Genomic DNA, 25,873 nt, shown 5'->3' on the forward strand with positions numbered 1-25,873 from the left:
AGGTTTAAAAATTCTTAAGCAAAACCTCAGGAAGAGAGAAGAATCAGGAGTTACATTTGATATACTGGATCTTGAATTCTAACACCTAGATTATAAGCTTATTTAAGCAAGGCTATATCTTCTATTTCTTTTAGCATTCCTGTTGTCTATTTCCTACCCTCCCTCCCCCCTACCATCACAGCATATAGATAGAATGCCTGGGTTCTCTGCATATAGTAAGCACTCTAGAGATGTTTGAGTCACTGATGTCACAATGGATCTACTATGACATCACCAGGACTGCAATACCATGGTTAGCAACAAATTAGGGTAAACCACAACCTCTGGGAGCAGAAAGACCTCTTCTAGCTTGCTTGTGGACACCTTTATTAGCATTTGCCTATATTCCGTAAAAAAAGAAGAAATAAAAGAAAATCACTCAACTTTTCAAAGTATTTATCAAAATGCCAAGTGGGATAGACAGCGAATCTGAATCAGAAAAAGAAGTTGAAGATTCCACCCTCATGTCCAGAAAAGCCCTTTATAAATCAGGGGTCCCTCAGCTGGAGATCCCATTTGCAGTACAGAATGTCATCTCTAGGATTGAGCAAGCACAGCTTTATCGAGCCAGAGAGGTAGGTCGTCAATGAGAAGTTTACAGATTACAACTGTTTTTTAACCTTCAATGATAAGCTACATTTTTTGAACTCATTTTATTTTCATGATTTTTGACTGTGTTTGAGGTAACTTTAATTTCAAATGACAATTTCACCTGACTCTGTGGATAACATCCTCCAATTTAGTCCCTTTTACTTTCCTATCAGAATTAAATAAGCCTTTTAAGAAATAAATCACATGTGCTATTGAGTGATTGGGATAGAAAGAAAAAAATCTATAGCTAATATTGATATCTAATGTCAGTCAATAGTTTTCATTTGTTCTCAACTAAACTTTTATCAAATAGCTTTAACATGAAGAAATATAGTTTGGTTTGAATTCCAGCTCCGGAAGGGGGATTTATTGGCCAATAGAAACCTGAGGACAATGAACAGAAGCTTGAATAATACAACAATCCAATAAACTCCAAACAATTAAGGGTATACTGCGTTCTGTTCTCTCAGAATACAACAAAATCAGTCAGGTTAAAAGAAATTAATTCAAGTAAGTTTTTTCCTATGTTTAAGGAGTGCTAAATATTTGTACTTTCTCATTCTCCAAATAAACTTACTCCTGTTCCAATTCCCCACAACTAACAACAATAACCTGGTGTTTGCTTTTAACACCTTTAATGAGGTATAACTGACACATAATAAGCTGTATATGTTTTTAAGCATACAAGTTTTGATATATATAAACACCTGTGAAAACCTCATCGCAATCAACATAATGAACTTACCCATCACCCCAAAAAGTTTCCTTATGCTTAGTTACAATTCCTCCCACATGCCCTTCCCTACCCCCCACCCCAATCTCTAGGCAACTGCCAATCTGCTTTTTCTGTCTCTATAGATTATTTTGCATTTTAAAATAATTCTATATAAGTGGAATCATACAGCATCTACTTTCAAATAAATAAAATCTTTAAAAAAAGATTCTTACTCCCTCACCCTCTGCCCCCCAAAATTAAATTGGCTATGAATATTTGTATATTTATTCATGACTTATTTTATAGACGTATTTATATAAACACTTCTTTGGGATAAATACTTAGGTTGGAATGGCTGGGTCACATGGTATATAAATGTTCAATTTTTAAAAAACTACCAAACTTTTGGGGCGCCTGCGTGGCTCAGTCGTTAAGCATCTACCTTTGGCTCAGGTCATGATCCCAGGGTCCTGGGATTGAGCCCCACATCGGGCTCCCTGCTCAGCGGAAAGCCTGCTTCTCTCTCTCCCACTCCCCCTGCTTGTGTTCCCTCTCTCGCTGTGTCTCTCTCTGTCAAATAAATAAAATCTTTAAAAAAAAACAAAACTACCAAACTTTTTAAATCTTTAAAAAAAAACAAAACTACCAAACTTTTAAAATGTCTGTTGGCCATCTGGATGTCTTCTTTGGAAAAATGTATATTCAGGTCTTCTGCCCATTTTTAAACTGGATTATTTTTTGGAGGGTGTTGAGTTTTATAAGTTATTTATATATTTTGGATACTAATCTTTTATCAGATGTCATTTGCAAAGATCTTCTCCCATTCTGTAGGTTGCCTTTTAGTTTTTTTGATTGTTTCCTTTGCTGTGCAGAGCTTTTTATTTTGGGGCGCCTAGGTGGCTCAGTCCTTAAGTGTCTGCCTTCGGCTCAGGTCATGATCCCGGGGTCCTGATATCAAGCCCCGCATCGGGCTCCCTGCTCGGCGGAAAGCCTGCTTCTCCCTCTCCCACTCCCCCTGCTTGTGTTCCCTCTCTTGCTGTCTCTCTGTCAAATGAATAAATAAAGTCTTTAAAAAAAGCTTTTTATTTTGATAAAGTCCCAATACCTTATTTTTGCTTTTGTTTCCCTTAGCTCAGGAGACTTATGTCAAAGAGGTTACTACCTGTGTTCTCCTCTAGGATTTTAATGGATTCCTGTCTCACATTGAGGTCTTTCATCCATTTTTAATTTATTTTTGTATATGGTATATGAAAGGGGTCCAGTTTCATTCTTTTGCATGTTGCTGTCCAGTTTTCCCATTTATTTGAAGAGACTATCTTTTCTCTATTGGATATTCTTTCCTGCTTTGTCGAAGATTAATTGACCATATAGTTGTGGGTTCATTTCTGGGTTTTCTATTTTGTTCCATTGAACTATGTGTCTATTTTTGTGCCAATACCATTATCAGGGAAATACAAATCAAAACTACAATGAGATATCACCTCACACCTGTCAGAATGGCTAAAATTAAGAAGGAACACAGGAAATAACAGGTGTTGGCAAGGTTGCTGAGAAAGAGGAAAACTCTTACACTGTTGGTGGGAATGCAAACTGGTGCAGCCACTCTGGAAAATAGTACGGAGGTTCCTCAAAAAGTTAAAAATTGAACTATCCTATAACCCAGCAACTGCACTACTAGGTATTTATCCAAAGGATACAAAAATACTGATTTGAAGGGATACATGCACCCCTATATTTATAGCAGCATTATCAACAATAGCCAAATTGTTGGAATTTATGGAAAGAGTCCAAATGTCCATCAACTGATGAATGGATAAAGAAGATGTGGTATACACATACAATGGAATATTACTCAGCCATAAAAAAGAATGAAATCTTGCATTTGTAACAATGTGGCTGGAGCTAGAGAGTAGTGTGCTAAGGGATATAAATCAGTCAGAGAAAGGCAAATACCATTTGATTTCACTCATACGTGGAATTTAAGAAACAAAACAAATGAACATGGTTGGGAGTGGGGAAGAGAGGCAAACAAGTAACTGACTCTTAACTATAGAGAACAAACTGATGGTTACCAGAGGGGAGGTGGGTGGGAGGATGGGTTAAATAGAGAAAGGGAATAAGGAGTGCACTTGTGAGGAGCACCGGGTGTTTTGTGGAAGTGTGGAATGACAATATTGTACACCTGAAAATAATATTATACTGTATGTTAACTAACTGGAATTTAGTTAAATTAAACTTTTTAAAAAGTGGTTATACTATTTTATATTCCCACAAGCCATATATGAGATTTGCAATTGCTCCATATCTTTATCAACACTTGATGTTGTCGGTCTTTTTAATTTTAACCATTCCAAAAGGTATACAATAGTATCTCATTGTGGTTTTAATTTGCAGTTTCATAATGACTAATGATTTTGAGCAACTTTCCACAAGTTTATTTGCACTCGGTATGTCTTCTTTGGAGTTCAAATATTTTGACCATATTTTAAAAGCTTATTAGTCTAGGTTCTTATTATTGAGTTTTGAGTATTTTTATGTATTTTGATTGCAACTTTTATCAGATAAGCGATTTGCAAATATTTTTTCCCATTCTATGGCTTGTCTTTTTCTACTAATTGTGTCTTTCAAAGAACAAAACTCCTTAGTCCAATTTATCAATGTTTTCTTTCTTTCAAAGCAAACTTTCACTAACCCAAGGTCACAAACATTTTCTCCTATGTATTTTTCTAGGAATTTTACATTTAGGTCTATGGTTCATTTTGTCTTAATCTTTGTATATTATATCAGATATTGATTGAGATATTGTGGGGTTTTTTTAGACAATTATTCTAAATCCATTTGTTGAAAAGACTATCCCTTCTCCATCGCATTGCATTGTACCATTATTGAAAATTAATTAACCATATATGTATGAATTTATGGACTCTCTAGTCTGTTCTCTTGATCTATTTATCTATGTTTATGCTAATACTACAATGTCTTGATTACTGAGGGTTTTTGATCTTTTTTTTTTATTACTGAGGTTTTATGATAATTCTTGAAATCATAAACTTTTAGTTCTCCAACTTTGTTCCTTTTCAACTATGCCCAACTTCTCTCACATCTTCCTTTTTCCCTCATTTCCTCTTCTTGGGCTTCTTTCTCTGGTGTGACACACTCAAACACTCATAACCTAAAAACTGTCTATATCCACACTGCTTTCTCCCTTTGCATTTCCATATAAAACTTAGAATCAGTCTGTCAAATTCTACTGGGGGAAAAAGCCTGCTGGTATAGATCAATTTGGGGAGAATTGAGAACTTAATTTTGAGTCTTCTGACCTGTGAAAACAGCATATGTCTGTTTTTATTTAGGTCTAATTCTTTCTCAGAAATGCTAGGCCTTGCATATCTTTTATTAGATTTGTCCCTAAATATTTCATATTTTTTTACTATTATGAATAGTATTGCTTTTAATTTCCATTCTCAATTGTTCACAACTAATATATAGAAATACAATAGATTTTTGCGTGTTCATCTTATATAATAAAATCTATTATTAGTCCTCATAGATTTTCTTCATACTTTCTTTGGGATTTTCTATATAGACAGCAATCTATCTAATCACTTCTATTCAACTTTATACTGGAGTTCCTTGACTACTCAATAAATTAAAAAGGAAGTTTATTTATTTTCCTCCCTCCCCCCAAAAATTAATTTGAAATGCACACAGATATGAAAAGGGGAATCAAACTGCCTCTTTTATCAGTTTTATTGTTATTTTCAAAGAACCAACTTTTTTTTTAAGATTTTACTTTTGGGGGCCAACTGGGTGGCTCAGTCGGTACATGTCTGCCTCTTAGGGTCCTGGGATCAAGCCTGGAATCAGGCTACCTGCTCACCGGGGGTCTGCTTCTCCCTCTGCCTCTGCCCTCAACTCATGCTCGCTCTCCCTTTCTCTTAAATAAATAAGTAAAATCTTAAAAAAAAAAAAATTTACTTTTTTTAAGATTTATTTATTTATTTTAGAGAGCAAGCGAGCAAGGGGAGGGGCAGAGGGAGAAAGAATCTTCAAGCAGACTCCCAGCTGAGCGCAGAGCCTGATGCAGGGCTTGATCCCACCAGGACCCTGAGATCATGACTTGAGCCAAAATCAAGAGTCAGCCGCTCAACTGACTAAGCCACCCAGGTGCCCCTAAAGATTTTATTAAGTAATCTCTACAGCTAAGATGGGGCTTGACCTCACAGCCCCCAAATCAAGAGTCACATGCTCTACTGACTGAGCCCCAAAGAACTAACTTTTGATTTCACAGATTTTCTTTAATTCTGTTTTCTATTTTACTGATTTCCACACTGACCTTTATTATTTCATTTACACTATTTACTTTGGATATAATTTACTCTTTTTTCCCTCAGTTTCTTAAGGTAGAAGCTGAGGTCATTGATTTGAGAACTTTTTTCTTTTGTAAGAAGTGGTTTTTTTCAATATATATCTCCCTTGTCAAATGAAAATGCTGTGTTTTCATTTTCATTCAGTTTTATATACTTTCTCTTTTTTTAAGATTTTTATTTATTTATTTGACAGAGAGAGAGAGAGAGAGACAGCAAGAGAGAACAGAAGCAGGGGGAGTGGGAGAGGGAGAAGCAGGCTTCCCGCAGAGCAGGGAGCCCCAGGCGGGGCTCGATCCCAGGACCCTGGGACCATGACCTGAGCGGAAGGCAGACACGTAATGACTGAGCCACCCAGGCGCCCCAGTTTTATATACTTTCTAATTTCTCTTTTGACTTTTTTCTTTGACCCATGGATTATTTATTTATTTATTTTAATATATATATATTTTTACTTGACAGAGAGAGACACAGCAAGAGAGGGAACACAAGCAGGGGGAGTGGGAAAGGGAGAAGCAGGCTTCCCGCCAAGCAGGGAGCCCGATGCGGGGCTCGATCCCAAGACCCTGGAATCATGACCTGAGACAAAAGCAGACACTTAACGACTGAGCCACCCAGGCGCCCCGACCCATGGATTATTTAGAGGGGTGTTTATTTTCCAAATATTTGGAGATTTTTTTCTATATTGGTCTATATTAATAATTGTCATGTATGCATTGAATACAATTTGTATTCTGTTCTTGAGTGGTGTACTCTATAAGTAATGATTACATCAAGTTGGTTGATAGTATTGTGCAAGTCTTCCATTTTTTTTCTCAACTTTATCAATTATCAAAAGAGGGGTATAGCAATATTTAACTATAATTGCAAATTTGTCTAGTCCTTCTGATAGTTCTGTCAGAGTTTTTTCATGTAATTTGAAGCTCTATTTTAAAGATTTTGTTTATTCATTTGAGAGAGAGAGACAGAGAGAACACACAAGCAGGGGGAGAGGCAGAGGGAGAGGGAGAAGCAGGCTCTCCACTGAGCCAGCTGGGAGCCCAATGTCAGGCTGGATCCCAGGACCTGGAGATCATGATCTGAGCCAAAGGCAGACACCCAACCATCTGAGCCACCCAGGCGCCCGTGAAGCTCTGTTTTAGATGCCAAAACATAGGGAATTGCTATGCCTTCTCAATGAATTGTCCACGTTACCATTATGAAATGACCTTATTTATCTCTAGTAATATTCTTTTCTCTGTAATCTACTTTTGTTTGTTACTAATATAGCCACTCTAGCTTTCTTTTGATGAGTGTTACCAACTTTGTACTTTCTCTGTTCTTTTACTTTAAACATATTTGGGTTATTATATTTAAAGTGGGTTTCTTATAGAAAAGCATTTAATTGGGTTTCTTTTTTAATCCAAACTGACAATCTCTTCCTTTTAATAGAATGTTTAGACCATTTATTTTTAATATAATTATTGATATGGTTAAGTTTAAATTTGCCACCTTGCTATTTGTTTTCTGTTTGTTCCATGTGTTTTTTTGTTGCCTTTTTATTTTTTCTGACTTTTTTAGATTGAATGTATTATTACGATTCCATTTTATTTCTTATATCAGCTTCTATTTTTAAATTTTTTTTAAAGATTTTATTTATTTATTTGACAGAGAGAGACACAACAAGAGAGGGAACACAAGCAGGGGGAGTGGGAGAGGGAGAAGCAGGCTTCCCTCGGAGCAGGGAGCCCGATGTGGGGCTTGATCCCAGGACCCTGGGATCATGACCTGAGCCGAAGGCAGATGCTTAACCACTGAGCCACCCAGGTACCCTCTTATATCAGCTTCTTAGCTATAACACTGTTTCACCTTTTTAGTGGTTGCTTTAGGGTTTATAGTATACATATTTATCACCATTTACCTTCAAGTGGTATCCTACCACTTTTGAATAGTGTATGAGCCTTACAGCAATATTCTACCTTTTTCCCTTTCCTGGCCTTTGTGGTATTCATATCATACTTCATATAATACATATGTTATAAATATTTATTACATTTCAATTATTGTTTTTTTTTAAAGATTTTCTTTATTTATTTGAGAGAAAGAATGAGAGAGAAAGAGCACATGAGAGGGGGGAGGGTCAGAGGGAGAAGCAGACTCCCTGCCGAGCAGGGAGACTGAAGCGGGACTCGATCCCGGGACTCCAGGATCATGACCTGAGCCAAAGGCAGTCGCTTAACCAACTGAGCCACCCAGGCACCCTCAATTATTGTTTTAAATAGGGAGTTACCTATTTTTCAATTTTTTATTGTGGTAAAATATACATAACATAAAAGTTATGATTTTAACTATTTTGAATTATACAATTCAGTGGCATTAAGTATATTTACAATGCTGTGTAAACATTAACACTATATATTTTCAGAAATTTTCATCAACCCAAACAGAAACTCTGACCCATTAAACAATAACCACTCATTTCCCCCAAACTTTGGAAACTACCCTCCTATTTTCTGTCTCTATGAATTTGCCTATTCTAGATACCTTATATAAGTGGGATCATAAAGTATTTGTTCTTTTGTGCCTGATGTATTTCACTTAACGTGTCTTCAAAGCTCATTTATGTTGTAGTATGTATCAGAATTTCCTTTCTTTTGAAGGCTAAATAATATTCCATTGTATATCAATCATATTTTGTTTATCCATTCATTCATCAGTGGACATTTTGGCTACTTGCACCTCTGCTGTTGTGAGTAATGCTGCTGTAAACATAGGAGTACAATATATCTGTTCAAGTCCCTGCTTTAAATTCTTTGTATACTTAGAGGAGTAGAATTTTTGGCTCACATAGTAATTCTATTTTTAATTTTTTGAGAAACTGCCTTACTTTTTTTGTAGTGGCTACAGTATTTTACGTTCCCATCAGCAGTGCACAAGGGTTCCAATTTCTCCACATCCTCACCAACACTTGTTATTTTTTTTTTCTTTCTGATAACAGCCATCTTAATGGGTGTGAAGTATCTCATTGTGGCTTTGATTTGCATTTCCCTAATGACTAGTGATGTTGAGCATCTTTTCATGTGTTGTTGGCCATGTATATATACTCTTTGGAGAAATGTCTATTCAAATCCTTTGCCCATTTGGGGACTGGGTTTGTTCTTGTTGAGTTCTAGGAAGTCTTTATATATTCTGGATATTAACCATTTATCAGACATATGATTTCCAAATATTTTCCTCCATTCTGTGTATTGGCTTGTTGCTGTGTTGATAGTTGTGATAGTTAATTTTATGTGTCAACTTGAGTGGGCTACAGTGTGCCCAGACATTTAGTCAAAATTCTGAGTAAGTCTGTGAAGATGTCTCTGGATGACATTAACACTTGAATCAGACTAAGTAAAGCAGAATGTCTTCTCTAATGTGGGTGGGTCTCATCCAATCAATTAAAAACCTGAATAGAACAAAAAGGGAGCTCTACCTCCCTGTCTTCCTTGAGCTGGGACATCAGTCTTTTCCTGCCTTCAAATTTGAACTGAAACATTAGCATTTTTTGAGTCTTGAGCCTGCTGACTTTTGGACTGGACCCATACCATAGGCTCTACTGAGTCTCCAGCTTGGCAACTGAAAATCGTGAGACTGCTTAGCCTCCATAATCATCTGAACCAATTCTTTATAATAAATCTCTATACATATATGTGTATATATATATATAAGTATAGAGATATATATGTGTGTGTATATGTGTGTATATACATATATATACACACATATATATGTATTTTTTAAATATATCTTCATATATATTTATCTACCTGTGTACATATATATCCCATTGTTTCTGTTTCTCTGGAGAAACCTGACTAATGCTACTAACACAGATTCTGGTATAGAGAGAGTGGTTCTGGAGAAACAGAATCTTAAGGATAAGTTTTCTGAATTGGGTTTAGGATTTCTAGAATTGGCTTTCTAATTTGATTAGACTTAAAGATATGAATGACTCCATTTCCAGTATTAAAGAGAGCATTGATAGTCCTTGGCATGGTCCGTCAATTAAGATATGTAAAATATCACTACTGGATACTCCTAATCAACTGCTTATAAGAAGCAGGAATCTGGGAACTGTGTATATGATACTTTCAAACATTTTTGGCCAACTAATAAATATAATGAGACTGGTTGGTTGCCCCTAATGTCACTGGATGCAGGAATAAAAGGATGAGCTCAGGGATTTGACTTTCTAGCTCAAGCACCACATGAATGACCTGAAAGCTCCTGTGTGTGTTCTGAAGGAGACCCTTATTTCACCAGATCTGAAATGCATAGATGGAATAGACATAGTCAGCAGCTGGCAGAATCCCCACATTGATTCCTTGACCTGTGGAGTAAAGGTTATTATGGTGGGAAATGCCAAGTGTATACACTAGAACTTCCTTTACTTAAGAAAATAGTAAACCAATAGCAATACTGCATCTCTAGAGAGATTGCAGAGATAAGTCCCACCATCAAGGAAAGATGCAAGAGTATAGATTCCTATCATCTCTTCATTCAACTTGCCTATTTGGCCTGTGCAGAAGACAGATGGATCTTGGATACTAAAAGTGGATTATTGTAAAATTAACTAACCAAGTGGTAACTCCAATTGCAGCTGTATCCCAGATGTTTCATTGCTTGAGTAAATCCTCTGGTATCTGGTATGTAGCTACTGATCTGACAAATGGTTTTACTTCATACCTGTCAATAAGACCACTAGAAGCAGTTTCAATACACTTTCACTGGCCTATCAGGGACATATCTACTCTCCAGTTTGGTAGAATCCACTAGTGAAGTCATCTGGCATAGAGTTTTTCTTTACTGAAAGGTTTTTTGTTACTGATTTGTTTTCCTTTATAGTTAGAAGTCTTTTCAGATATTATATTTCTTTGTATTTCAGTCTTCATATGTTTTGTGCTTCTAGGAATCTTTCCATTTCATCTAGGCTATCCAATTGGGTGGCATGTGACATACAACTATTCATATCACCCTCTAATAATCCTGTTTATTTCTGTAGAATCAGTAGTAATGTCCCCATGTTGGTTTCTAATTTTAGTAATTTAAGTCTTCCCTCTTTTTTTTTTTAGTTAGTCTAGCTAAAGGTTTGTCAGTGTTGTTTTTTTTTAGAAGAAGCAACTTTTGTTTCATTGTTTTTCTCTACTCTTTTATTATGTCTGCTCTAATGTTTACTAATTCCTTCCTTCTGCTAGCTTTGGGTTTTTAATTTTTTCTAGTTCCTTACCATGTAAAGTTAGGTTATTGACTTGAGATATTTTTTCATGTAAACTTCCTAGAAATTTTTTCCTACAAATTTCCCTTTTAGCACTGCTTTTGATACATCCCATAAATTTTGGTAGGTTATGTTTTCATTTTCATCCATATGTATTTTCTGTTCCTTGTGATTTTCTTTGACCCACTTACTGCTTAAGAATGTGTCCATTTCCACACATGTGAATTTTCTAGTTTTTTTTTTCCTCTGTGACTGGATTCTAACTTTTTCTCATTGTGGTTGGAAAAAACTGCTTTGTATGATATATTTTTTAATATATTGAGATTTGTTTTGTGGCCTAACATATGGTCTCTCCTGGAGAATGTCCCACATGCACTTGAGAAAATTGTGTATTCTGTTGTTTGATGAAGTGTTCTGTATACATCTGTTATATCTAGATGGTTTACTGTGTTGTTTTAGTCCTTTATTTCCTAACTTATGTTCTGTCTAGTTGTTCTATTATTGAAAGTGAAGTACTGAAGGCTCCCACCATTGTAGAACTGCTTCTCCCATCAATTCTGTCAGTTTTCACTTCTTAAATTTTGACAGTCTGTTATTTAGGTGCATAAATGTTTTTAACTGTTTCTTCTTGCTGTATTGAACTTATTATTACTATCTCTTGTAATTGAACCTATTATTACTATCTCTTGTAATATTTTTTTAGATGAGGGAGGGTCAGAGGGAGAGGGAGAAAGAATCTTAAGCAGGTTCCATGCCTAGCACAGAGCTTGATCTCACGACCCTGAGATCATGACCTAAGCCAAAGTCAAGAGTCAGACGCTTAACTGACTGAACCACCAGGTGACCCTCTTGTGATCTTTTTTGATTTAAAGTCTGTTTGGTCTGATATATTTAATATAGACACTCAGATCTCTTTTTGTTATTATTTGTACGGAATATCTTTTCCCATTCTTTCATTTTCAACCCCTTTGGACCTTTGGATTTAAAGCAAGTCTCTTAGGGGCGCCTGGGTGGCTCAGTCATTAAGCGTCTGCCTTCGGCTCAGGTAATGATTCCAGGGTCCTGGGATCGAGCCCCACATTGGGTTCCCTGCTCAGTGGGGAGCCTGCTTCTCTCTCTCTCATTCTCCCTGCTTGTGTTCCCTCTCTCACTGTGTCTCTCTGTGTCAAATAAATAAAAATATTTAAAATGAGTCTCTTATAAACAGCATATAGTTGAATCATAGCTTTTAAAAATCGATTCTGCCAATTGTTATGTTTTGATAAGATGGTTTAATCCATAAAATTTAAAGTTATTACTAATAACGAGGGACTCAATTTTTGCCATTTTGTTATTTGTTTTCTCTTTGCATTATATCTTTTCCCCACGTATTTTTTGCATTATTGTCATCTTTTGTGTTTAGATGATTTTTTTTAGTGAAATGTTTTTATTTTATTTTATTTATTTATTTTAACTAATCTCTACATGGGGCTTGAACTCACGACCACAAGACCAAGAGTCACACACTCTTGTGACTGAGCCAGACATGTGCCCCTTTAGTGAAATGTTTTGATTTCCTTCTCATTTCCTTTTGTGTATATTCTATACATATTTTCTTTGTGGTTACAAATAATATTGTAAAGTTATACACTCTTAGTTTGAATTTATACTAGCTTAACTTTAATCACATAAAAGAACTTTGCCCCATACTGTTCTGTCCCCACTCCTTTCAGTTACTGATGTCACAAATTACATCTGTACATTGTGTGCCCCCAAACAGACTAATAATTGTTTTTTATGCATTTGTATTTTATAATTTTTTAAAAGATTTTATTTATTTATTTGACAGAGACACAGTGAGGGAGGGAACACAAGCAGGGGAAGTGGGAGAGGGAGAAGCAAACTTCCCACTGAGCAGGGGGATGTGGGGCTCGATCCCAGGACCCTGGGATCACTACCCAGGCCAAAGGCAGACGCTTAACGACTGAGCCACCCAGGCGCCCCTGCATTTGTATTTTAAATAATGTAGAAAATAAGAAATGGAGTTATAAATCAAAATTACAATACTACTAGCTTTTGTAATTGCCTGTGTATTTGCCTTTATCAGAGATCTTTATTTCTCCACAGAATTTTGAATACTTTCATTTCAACATGAAGGACTCTTTTTAGCATATTTTATAGGACAGGTCTAGTGGTGATGTACTTTCTCAACTTTTGTTTGTCTGGTAATGTCTTAATTCCTTATTTTTGAAAGACAGTTTTGCCAGATATAGAATTCTTGGTTGACATTTTTTTCCTCTCAGCACTTTGAAAACATCAACCCACTGACTTCTGGTCTCCAAAGTTTCTGATGAAAATTCTACTAATAATAATCTTAATGGGAATCCTTTGTATGTGATGTGTTGTGTCTCTATTGCTATTTTCAACATTTTCTCTTTGGCTTTCAACAGTTTATTATTTGTCTCAGCATGGGTCTCTTTGAGTTTAGCCCACGTGGATTCATTGAGCTTCTTAGATTTATAGATTCATGTATTTCCTTAAGTTTGGGAAGTTTTCAGCCATTAATTCTTTACATAATCTATCTGTCGCTTTCTCTTGTCTTCTTTATGGACTCCCACAATGTGTATATTGATATTTTAATGGTGTCCCACAGATCCCTCAGGTTCTGTTCACTTTTCTCTTTCTGTTCCTCAGATTTTATCATTTCAATTGTCTTATCTTCAAGTTTGCTGATTCTTTCTTCTGCATGCTTAAAAATGCTTTTGAATCCTTCTAGTGGAGATTTCTTTTTCTTTCTTTCTTTCTTTCTTTCTTTCTTTCTTTCTTTCTTTCTTTCTTTCTTTCTTTTTCTTTCTTTCTTTCTTTCTTTCAAGTTTCAGATATACTTCTCAACTCCAGAATTTCCTCTTGTATCCTTTTTATGTTTTTTATCTCTTTACTGATATTTCTGTTGTGTTCATACATAATTTTCCTGACCTTGTCCATGTCTTCCTTTAACTCTTTAAGTATCTTTAAGACAGTTGTTTTGTTTTATTTAAAAATTTATTTTATTTTATAATTTTATTTATTTTATTAAAGTTTTTGTCTAGGAAGACTGCAATCTGTTCTTCCTTGGTGATGGTTTTCATAATTTTTTTCCCTTTGAATAGAACATACTTTCCTATTTCTCTGTATCTCTTGTGATTTTTTTTTGTTGTTATTGAAAATTGAACTTCTGAATCTTATAATTTGGTAAGTCTGAAAATCAGATTCTCCTTCTCCCCCACCCCCAGGATTGTTTTTTGTTTGTTTGGTTGGTTTTTGGCTTTTGTTTGGTTTTTCTTTTCTTTTCTTTTCTTTTCTTCTCTTTTCCTTTCTTTTCTTTTCTGTTTTGTTTTTGTTTATCTCTATGTGCCAGGAGTCAGTCTGCATCTTTTTCTGGGCATGCATAATGACTTTCTAAATTCCTCTGAATATACAATTGCTTTTGGAGAAATTTATTTCTCACAGTTCTGGAGCTGTGAAGTCCAAGATCAGGGTGCCAGAACTGTCAAGTTCTTGTGACAGCCCTCTCCCAGGTTGCAGACTGTTGATGTTCTACTGTGTCCTCACATGGTGGAAAGAAGAGAGTTCTCTATAATCTTTTTTATAATCCCATTCATTAGGGCTCCACTCTCAAGACCTAATCACCTACCAAAGGCCCCACATCCTAGTACCTTCACATTGGGGGTTATGATTTCAATAGATGAATTTTGAGGGTATACAAACATTTAGGAAACTAGAAATAGCAAAAAATAATGTGCAAGATATTTATGTAGAAATTATAAAACTGACAAAAAATTACAAAACCTTATTGAAAGACTAATGTTGTACATATGAAGCTAATATAACACTGTGTGTCAACTATACTTAAAAAAAATAGAAGAAAAAATAATGAAAGACTATAAATTGTGAGACAAACCATGTTCATGGGTAGGAAGACTCAAGTATGTCAATGATCCCCAAACCAAAGTAGAGATTTAAAGCAAATCCAATCAGAATCCCAGAAAGGTAACTCATGAGGCATGACAAGGTGATTCTAAAATTTAATAGAGGAGCTAAATTCCAAGAATAGCCAAGACAATGCTAAAGAAGTACAACAAGGTATGGTACTATTCTTAAGGGAGATAAAGATTTATTCTAAAGCTATTCTAGTTAAAACATTAAAACATTAAAACATTGGCACAGGGTTAGATAAATAAGGACATGAAACAGAGAGCTCGGAAACAGACTGTCAAGCAATGTAATAAATGACAGAGCTGGCACTGAGTATCTGAGAGGGAAGTGGATAATACTTAATATATGATGTTGGGACAACTGGTTAAGTTTATTGAAAAAATAGTTCCTTATCTCACACTTAAATGTGAGGGAGAGTATTTTTATGACTCTAGAGTAGAGAAAGACCGATGACTTCCTCTACATTAAAAAGGAGATCTTCGGGGTGCCTGGGTGGCTCAGTCGTTAAGCATCTGCCTTCGGCTCAGGTCATGAACCCAGGGTCCTGGGATGGAGCCCCTCATCGGGCTCCCTGCTCAGCGGGAAGCCTGCTTCTCCCTCTCCCACGCTGCTTGTATTCCCTCTCTCGCTGTCTCTCTCTGTCAAATAAATAAATATCTTAAAAAAAAATCTTTAAAATAAAAATAAATAAATAAAAAGAAGATCTTCTATTGATCAAAACACTATAGACAGGAAGAAACAAACCACAAACTGAGAGAAGATATTTAACACCATATAACAAATTAAAAAATAGTGTTCAGAATATATAAAGAATTCCTATGAATCAATAAGAAAAAATAACCCAACAGAAAAATTAACAAAAGACATAAAGTCATTTCATAGAATAGGAATTAGTCATTTCATAAACACTTAAAAAGATAATCAAGTTCATTGATTATCATGGAAATTCAAATGAAACCCATAATTGATACCATTTCACACCCACCAGATTGGCAAAAATTTTTAAAGTTTAATAATACTACATGTTGGGCGCCTGGGTGGCTCAGTTGGTTAGGCGACTGCCTTCGGCTCAGGTCATGGTCCTGGAGTCCCGGGATCGAGTCCCACATCGGGCTCCCTGCTCAGCGGGGAGTCTGCTTCTCCCTCTGACCCTCTTCCCTCTCGTGCTCTCTATCTCTCATTCTCTCTCTCTCAAATAAATAAATAAAATCTTTAAAAAAAAATAATACTACATGTTGGCAGGTATGTGAAGCAATAGATATACCTTGCCATAGAAGAATAAATTGGTATGATTATTTTGTAAAACCACTCTGGCATAATCTAGGAAAGTTGAAGATGCACACATTTATAACCCTACCTTTTTTTTTATAATCCTACTTTTTAAATATTAGTTGTATATCCTGATGGCACTATTGAGTAGAAATTTTATTTTTATTTTTATTGATTTATTTTTTAAAGTAAGCTCTACACCCTATGTGGGGCTTGAACTCACAACCCCAAGATCAAGAGTTACATGCTCTACCCACTGAGCCAGCCAGGCACCCCTTAAAGTGAACTACATATGTAGCTTTAAATTTCCTAAAAACGGGGAGGCAAGGGAAAGATTTCAGAGTATGAGGACCCTAAGCTTACCCTGTCACATGTTTACAACTAGTTATCACTCACATCCAAGTCATTAAACTGGAGAGTGATCTGAAGACTGGCAGAACAAACTTCATAACTAAACATACAGAAGAAGCTGCATCAGGAGAGTTTAGGAAGGACTGCCTACAAGGGGAGGGAGCTGTGTTCATGGAGAGGGGAAAGCACCAGAGAGCCCACACAGAAAAAATGAATCCCTGTAATGTCTGGCCTTGAAAATCAGAGGGGTTGAATTCCAACAGTTTGTATAACCAGGGGGACTTGGAGCCTGGAACTTTAAAAGTCAGCTGAGTCAGCACTGAGTGAGCCAGGAGGGCCAGTAATGGCTACGTCCCCACCCTTAAAGAAACAATAGCCTGAGGAGAGGCAACATAGAAACTACAGCTTGCACAACAGGAGGGAGATCTGTTTATACTGATTTTGGAGCTTGTTGGGGGGGAGCTTCTCTGGGAACAAGGAGCTGGCAGGCACCATTCCTCCACCCCCCAGCATAAATACAGAGTCACCTGCAGGATGCAGCACAGCACAGATGCTTGCAACCTAGCCTGCTAGCAGTGCACCCCACCCATGAGTTCTCCTGAGGCCCACCCACTAGAAGTCCACTGGCCTGGGCAGTGGCCTCAGCACAATTTTTGTTAATGCGGCATGTGCCTTGCCCAGCTCTCTCGTGCACAGACATCACCCACCCCAACACAGATGCTGCTGTACTTGGCGGAAGCCAGTCCAGGACTAGCGGCTCAGTGCAAATTTCATAATGCTGTGCACACGCCCTGCCCAGCCACTGCCCACACAGACGCCTGTCACCCCAGGCTGCCACAACTATCCCTGTGCACTGTGCCCCAAGCAACCAACCAACTGTGGGGGATCCAGCTTAGGACTAGCCTCAGTGCAAATTTTGCTAACACCACTGCCCCACCCTCAAGGCTTTTTGCTGTCACATCCCCTCAGAGCCAGCCTGCCTGGATCTCACTAACATCACAGAGAGCAAGCACAGCCCACAACAAAGAGTCAGTGCAGTCACGTGGACTGCAAGGAAAAGTGACTCAGACACAATAGCAGGACACAAACAACACACATAGGAGACTCTGCTTAGGTGCCAGATTCTGGTGAACAGGGCACTGCACTGCAGGGCACTCCAGGACCACCTCTTCATAAAAATCACTACCTTCAAGAGCAGAAGACATAGCTGACTTTCTTAACAGAGAGAAACAGAGAGGAAACAGAGACATATGTCCCAAATGAAAGAACAAGACAAAAATCACAGCAAGTGATCTAAGTGAAAGAGAAATAAGTACTATACCTGATATAGAATTTGAAGTAATGATCATAAAGATACTCACTGGACTTTAGGAAAGGGTGAGGGACATCAGTGAGACCCTTGACAAAGAGATAAAAACATCTCAGAGAAGAAGAAATCAGTAAATGAAATTAAAAATACAATAGATGGAATAAATAGTAGGCTACAGGAAGCAGAGGAGCAAATCAGTGACCTGGATTATAGAATAATGGAAAGCAATAGAACTGAGCAGGTGAAAGATGAACAAATACTACATAGAGATAGACTTAGAGAACTCAGTGACTCCATCAAACTAATAACATTTGCATTGTAAGGACCCCATAAGGAGGAGAGAGAGAAAGGGAGACAGAAAATATATTTGAAGACATAATATCTGAAAACTTCTTGAATCTGAGGAGGGAAACAGATCCAGATTTAGGAAGCACAGAGATCCCCCCAAAAATTCAACTCAAGGAGGTCCATACCAAGACACAGTATTACAATGGCAAAAAAATGTGAAAAAGAATTTTAGAGGTTGCAAGAGGAAAGAAGACAGTTACATAAAAAGGGAAACCCCATAAGACTAACAGCTGATTTTTTCCCAGAATCTTTGCAGACCAGAAGGGAGTGGCATGATGTGTTCAAAGTCCTGGAAGGGACTACACCCAACAAGGCTATCATTCAGAATAGGAGAGAGTTTCCCAGACAAATAAACGTTAAAAGAATTCATGACCACTAGGGGCACCTGGGTGCCTCAGTCAATTAAGCAGCTGCCTTCAGCTCAGGTCATGATCCCAGGGTTCTGGGATAGAGCCCCAGGTTTGGCTCCAGGGAGCCTGCTTCTCTCTCTCCCCCTGCCGCTCCCTCTGCTTGTGTGTTCTCTCTCTCTCTCTCTCCGTGTGTCAAATAAATAAATAAAATCTAAAAAAAAAAAAAAAAGCCTAACACCAGCAGATGGAATAAAGATTTTAGCAGAAATAAATGATACAGAAACTAAAAAAACCCCACAAAAACAACAACAACAAAGAACAGCTCAATGAAATCAGGAGCTGGTTCTTGAAAAAGATCAACAAAAATGATAAACCTCTAGACAGGCTCCTCTAAAAAAAAAAAAAAGGACCCCAAATCACCAGTGAAATAGGGGAAATAACAACCAACACCAGAGAAATACAAACAATTGTAAGAGAATATTATTAAAAACTATATGCCAACAAATTAAACAAGCTAGAGGAAATGGATAAATTCCTATAAACATATAACCTCCCAAAACTGAAGCAGGAAGAAATAGAAAATGTGAACAGACCAATTACCAGCAAGGAGATTGAATCAGTAATTCAAAAAACTCCCAACAAACAAAAGTCCAGGACTAGACATTTTCACAGGCAAATTCTATCAAACATTTAAAGAACAGGTAATACCTATTCTTCTCAAATGACTCCAAAAAATAGGGAAAGGAAAACTTCCAAATTCATTCTATGAGGGAAGTATCACCCTGATACCAAAACCAGATAAGACACCATAAAAAAGGAGAACTATAGGCCAATATCTCTGATGAATATAGATGCAAAAATCCTCAACAAAATACTAGCCAACAGAATCCAAGAATATGTTAAAAAAAATCATTCATCACAATCAAGTGGGATTTATTCCCAGGATGCAAGGGTGGTCAATATTTGCAAATCAATCAATATAATATATCACATTAATAAGAGAAAGGATAAAAACCATATGATCACCTCAATAAATGCAGAAAAAGCATTTGACAAAGTACAACACCCATTCATGATAAAAGCCCTCAACAAAGTAGGGCTACAGGCGATATCTCTCACCATAATAAAGCCCATATATGAAAAACCCACAGCTAACATCATACTCAATGGTGAAAAACTGAGAGCTTTTCCCCTAAGGTCAGGAACAAGACAAGGATGTCCACTCTCACCACTTTTATTCAACATAGTATTGGAAGTCTTAGATACAGCAACCAGACAAGAAAAAGAAATGAGGCATTCATATTGGTAAGGAAGAAATTAGACTGTCACTATTTGTAGATGACATGATACTCTATATAGAAAACCTTAAAGAGGGATGCCTGGGTGGCTCAGTCAGTTGAGCATCTGCCTTTGGCTCAGGTCATGATCCCAGGGTCCTGGGATCAAGCCCTGCATCAGGCTCCCTGCTTAGCAGGGAGTCTGGCTCTCCCTCTCCCTCTGCCAGCTCCTCCCCCTGCTTGTGCTCTCTCTCTGTCAAATAAGTAAAATCTTAAAAAAAAAAAAAAAGAAAAGAAAACCTTAAAGACTCCACCAAAAAACTGCTAGAACTGATAATTTATCAGAATTCAGTAAGGTTGCAGGATACAAAATCAATGTGTGGAAATCTGTTGCATTTCTATACACAAATAATGAAGTAGCAGAAAGAGAAATTAAGACAATGATTCAATTTACAATTGCACCAAAAATAATAAGATACCTAGGAATAAACCTAACCAAAGAGGTGAAAGACCTGTACTCTGAAAACTATAAAACACTGATGAAAGAAATGGAAGATGACACAAAGAAATGGAAAGACATTCCTTGCTCATGGGTTGGAAGAACAAATACTGTTAAAATGTTTGTATTACTCAAAGCAATCCACACATTTAATGCAATCCCTGTCAAAATACCAAGGGCATTTTTCATAGAACTAGAAGGAAAAATTCTAAAATTCATATAGAACCACAAAAAACCCTGAATAGACAAAGCAATCATGGGAAGAAAAAAAAAAAGCAAAGCTGGAGGTATCCAATTCCAGATTTCAAGTTATACTACAAAGCTGTAGTAATCAAAAGAGCATGGTACTGGCACAAAAAGACACATAGATCAATGGAACAGTATAGAAAGCTGAGAAACAAACCCACAATTATATGGTCAATTAATCTTGACAAAAGAGGCAAGAATATGTAATGGGAAGAAAGATAGTCTCTTCAACAAATGGTATTAGGAAAACTGGACAGCTACAGGCAACAGAATGATCCTGGACTACTTTCTTACACCATACACAAAAATAAACTCAAAATGGATTAAAGACCTAAATGTGAAACCTGAAACCATAAACATTTTAGAAGAGAGCACAGGCAGTAATTTCTCTGACATCAGCTGTAGCAACATTTTTCTAGATATATGGCAAAGGAAATAAAATAAAAAATAAGCCATTGGGATTACATCAAAGTAAAGAGTGTACAGTGAAGGAAACAATCAACAAAACTAGAGGACAACCTACAGAATGGGAGAAGATATTTGCAAATGACATATCCAAAAAAGGGTTTGAATAAAAAATATAGAAAGAACTGATACAACTCAATTCCCAAAAACCAAATAATCCAATTACCAAATAGGCAGAAGACATGAACAGACATTTCTCCAAAGACATCCACATGGCCACCAGACACAAGAAAAGATGATCAATCTCACCCATCATCAGGGAAATACAAATCAGAACTACAATAAGCTATCACCTCACACCTGTCAGAATGGCTAAAATCAAAAACACAGGAAATAACAAATGTTGGTGAGGTTGTGGAGAAAAGGGAATCCTCCTGCACTACTGATGGGAATGCAAACTGGTGCAGCCACTGTGGAAAACAGTATGGAGGTTCCTCAAAAAACTAAAAATAGAACTACCCTAGGATCCAGGAATTGCACTGCTGGGTATTTGCCCCCCAATACAAAACACTAATTCAAAGGGATACAAGCACCCCTATTTTTATAGCAGCATTATTTACAATAGCCAAACTATGGAAGCAGCCCAAGTGTCCATCAGCCGATGAATGGATAAAAAGATGTGATACACACACACACACACACACACACACACACACACACACACAGGAATGTTATTCAGCCATAAAAAATGAAAACTTGCCATTTGCAACAACATGGAGCTAGAGAGTATAATGCTAAGTGAAATAAGTCAGTCAGAGAAAGACAAATACCATATGATTTCACTCATACATGGAATTTAAGAAACAAAAAAACAAGCAAAGGAAAAAAAAGGAGAGAGAGATATGAACCAAGAAACAGACTCATAGCTATAGAGAACAAACTGATGGTTACCAGAGGGGGAGGGGGGTTGGTAAAATAGGCTATGGGGATTAAGGAGTGTACTTGTCATGATGAGCAGTGGGTGATGTATGGAATTGTTGAATCACTATATTGTACACCTGAAACTAACATAACAGTGTATGTTATTTATACTGGAATTTAAAACAAAATATTTTAAACATTTCCTAGAAACCACAATATAAAAACTAAGGAGATAAAAGTGAAATTAATAATTTATTTTATCCCAAATACTATCATTTCAACATTTAATTAATGTAAAAATTAGTAATGAGATATACGTTGTTTTCATTACTAAGTCTTTGAAATCTAGCATGTATTTTGTACTTATAAGTACATCTCAAATTGCATGGTAAATTTTCATTAGAAATAGTTGGTCTATATTTAGATTTCATAAAATTTATAGTTGAAAAAGTAGATCCACATATCAAGTTCTTCCAAACCTAAAATTTTTCCAATAAATGTATAACATGTTAGTTTTTAAATTTAAATTAGTTTAATTTAATTTAAAATGTATTTCCTGTCACACTTGCCTTGTTACAGTTGCTCTGTAGCTCCATGTAGCACAGCTCTAGAAAAACTCTTGCATATATGCACCAGGAGGAATGTTCAAAAATGTTTGTATCATCATTTATAAAAGCAAAATACTGGTAACAAACCAATACAGGAATGGATAAGTAAATAAGTGTATTTGCACAATAAAAAACAGAATCAGTGAGGGGTGCCTGGGGGGCTCAGTCGTTAAGTGTCTGCCTTCGGCTCAGGTCATGGTCCCAGGATCCTGGGATCGAGCCCCGCATCGAGCCCCGCATCGGGCTCCCTGCTCAGCTGGAAGCCCGCTTCTCCCTCTCCCACTCCCCCTGCTTGTGTCCCCTCTCTTGCTCTCTCTGTCAAATAAATAAATAAAATATTTAAAAAACCCAGAATCAGTGAAAATGGATGAACTATAGATATACACTTCAACATAAACTTGAAAACACAATGTTGAGGGAAAAAAGCAAGTTACAGAAATATATAGAGAATGATTCAAAAGAACAGGCAAAACTACACTCTAGAGATATGTGCGTGTGTGTCTGCTGTAGGAGAGGCAAAACTTTATCCATTTTAGGTTTTTCAGCTAGGACTCTTGAAAAGACAGATTAACAAAAGAATAACAGTTTATTAACGAGTGCAGTACACAGCATATAGAAGAAACCTAAATCTTTGTTTAGGTTTACTCTTTGGTAACTCAAAGTGGCTTATAATGGCATCTTCAACAAAGAATAATAAATTTGTGGAGAAATGACAAGACAAAGGAAAGCAATGGCAGTGAACTATGGGAAGGTATGGGAGAAAACTAATGGAGTCAGGCTTATTTGCAGATTCCTTTGGTGTTGATAAATCTGTCTTCAATACAAAGAGTTTTATCCTGCCATTAGGCAGAAAAGAAGTAGGGTAGGGCACCTGGGTGGCTCAGTTGGTTGGGCGACTGCCTTCGGCTCAGGTCATGATCCTGGAGTCCCAGGATCGAGTCCCACATTGGGCTCCCCGCTCAGCGGCGGGTCTGCTTCTCCCTCTGACCCTCTTCCCTCTCGTGCTCTCTATCTCTCATTCTCTCTCTCTCAAATAAATGAATAAAATCTTAAAAAAAAAAAAAAGAAAAGAAGTAGGGTAGAGGGAGGTTTTCCTGCATTTGCTGTTTCTTATTTGCCTTCAGTTCAACAGTTTTTATGTCAAAGAGGTATATTTTGGGGTAACAAAGTCTGGTTTCTCTCTGCTAAAACAAATTTCTACAACCAGGGTGGTATAAAACAACAGACCTTCATTCTCTCACTGTACTAGAGATCAGATGTCTGAAATGTGGGTCACTGGGCTGAAATCAAGATGTCAGCAGGGTTGCATTCTCTATGGATTCTCCCTCAGACAGAATCCATTGCTTGCTTCTTTTAGCTTCTGGTGGCTGCCAGCATTCCCTGGCTGTGGCTGCATCACTCCAGTCCTCAAGGCCAGCAGCTTCACATCTTTCTCTGCCCCATCTTCACATTGAGCCTTCTCTGTATGTGTCTGTATGATCTCAACTTCTGCCTCCCTCTTAGAAGGACACTCGTGATTGCAATAGAGCTCCCTGAGACAATTAAAAAACAATCTCTCCACATCAAGATCATTAACTTAATCACATCTGCAGCGACTGTTTTTCCATATGAAGTAACATTTTGCACATTCCAGGGACTATGACCTGATACCTTTGGGGGAGGGTCATCACTAAGTCTATTACAGTATTAAAAGTATAGATAAAATTCAGGATAGTAGTTATCTCTGGGCATTAGGAAAGGGATACTGTTGATACCGGGGACACAGGAGCCTTTAAAAACATTGTTTCTTCAGCTGGACAATGGATACACAAATGTTCATTTGGCTTTCACCTGCATCTCAGGTTCTATCCTGCTTTAGATAAGATGCTCAAATTATGGTGATTCCTCTGCCCACTCTCTTACTTTGACTTTTTGACCCCTGTGACACATAGTAAGTACTTAATAACCAGTAATATTTATAGTGTTTACCATGTTACCTATGGTAAAATTTTATCTATAGATCATCTCATTTAATCCCTATGATAATCCAATATGAATAGGTATTATTCTTAATCCTATTTCACAGATGAGAAAAATGAGATTTTTGAGGCTTGCCTTAAAGTCATAGTTGTTATATGGTGTGTACTGGAATCAAATCCAGATAGTCTGATTTTACTTCCCATACATTTTTTTAATTGGATAATTTTTTTTAAATTAAGGTAAAATTCATGTACAATAAAATTCACCTTTTGGTGTCTTGTTCTGGGAGTTTTGACAAAGGCATACAGATGTGCAGCCACCAAAATCCATATTTAAAATCTCCTCAAAAAATTCTCCTGTGCCCTTTTGTTGTCAACCCCTCCCCTACCCCCGACAGCCATTAGTTTTCTGGCCTATAGTTTTCCCTTTCTTGAATGCCTTATAAATCGAATCACCCTATGTAGTCATTTGAATCTGTTTTAGCATAAAATATTCATTTAGCAGTTGAAGGATATTTGGGTTGTTTCCAGTTTGGAGCAATTACGAATAAAGTCACTACAAACATTCATGCATTAATTCTTGTATAAACATAAGTTTTCATTTCTTTTGAGTGAATACCTAGCAATTGCTAGGTCATATGGAACCATACATTTACAAGAAATTGCTAAACTGTTATCTTAAGTGGCTTAACTATTATTTTGTTAGATTTATACCTACATATTTCATGTTTTTAGTGTAATTGCAAATGGTAGTTTTACTAAATTTCAATTTCCAATTTATTGCTAGCTTATAGAAATACAGTTTCGATTTTTTTTTTAAAGACTTATTTGTTTTAGAGAGAGAGAGAGCACCAGCAGGAGAGGCAGAGGAAGAGGGACAGAGAGAATCTCAAGCAGACTCCCTGCTGAGTACAGAGCCCAACTCAGTCAGGGCTTGATCCCACAGCCCATGAGATCACGACCTGAGAGAAAACCAAGAGTCAGATTCTCAACCAACTGCACCACCCAGGTGCCCCTACAGTTTTGATTTTTGTATACTGATCTCCTATCCTGTGAACATGTTAATGATGGCTTTTTTGTAGATTCTTTGGGAGTTTTTACATAAACAATATTTTTGTCTGTAAATAAAAACCATTTTATTTCTCCCTTTCCAATCTTTATTCTTTTATTTACTTTTCTTTCCTTACTGCAATAGGTAGGACCTTTTATAAAAATGTTGAACATAAGTGATTAGAGCAGAATCCTTAGAGCACTTTAGATTTTCACCATTAAGTATGATGCTAACTATACATTTTTTGTAAATTCTCTTCATTGTGTGTATATATCATATTTTGTTTATCCATTCATTAATTACTGGGCCCTTGGGTTGCTTCCACATCTATGCTATTGTGAGTAATGTTGCTATGAACATAGGAGGACAAACATTTGTT

The 25,873-nt window shown here is 36.8% G+C and overlaps 2 protein-coding genes across 5 annotated transcripts in view; one reads left to right on the plus strand and one right to left on the minus strand.

Annotated features, from left to right (window-relative positions):
- The window catches only part of LARP4 (La ribonucleoprotein 4), a 160,156-nt gene that overhangs the window by 72,990 nt on the left and 61,293 nt on the right, over positions 1–25,873 (minus strand). For 2 of the 4 annotated variants that reach the window (XM_027592774.2, XM_027592770.2), the window contains exon 1: positions 55–172. The exons of 1 other annotated variant lie outside the window; for it this stretch is intronic. The gene's annotated coding sequence lies outside the window, so the exon portion shown is untranslated. One more of the 4 variants, XM_027592772.2, reaches the window with a different exon arrangement.
- The window catches only part of FAM186A (family with sequence similarity 186 member A), a 74,299-nt gene that overhangs the window by 746 nt on the left and 47,680 nt on the right, over positions 1–25,873 (plus strand). The window contains exon 2 of the mRNA XM_035729319.1: positions 411–614. Coding sequence (XP_035585212.1) covers positions 411–614 — 204 coding nt within the window. The remainder of the gene's footprint in view (positions 1–410; positions 615–25,873) is intronic.

Source organism: Zalophus californianus, chromosome 9 (genome assembly GCF_009762305.2).
Source record: "Zalophus californianus isolate mZalCal1 chromosome 9, mZalCal1.pri.v2, whole genome shotgun sequence".
NCBI lineage: Eukaryota > Metazoa > Chordata > Mammalia > Carnivora > Otariidae > Zalophus > Zalophus californianus.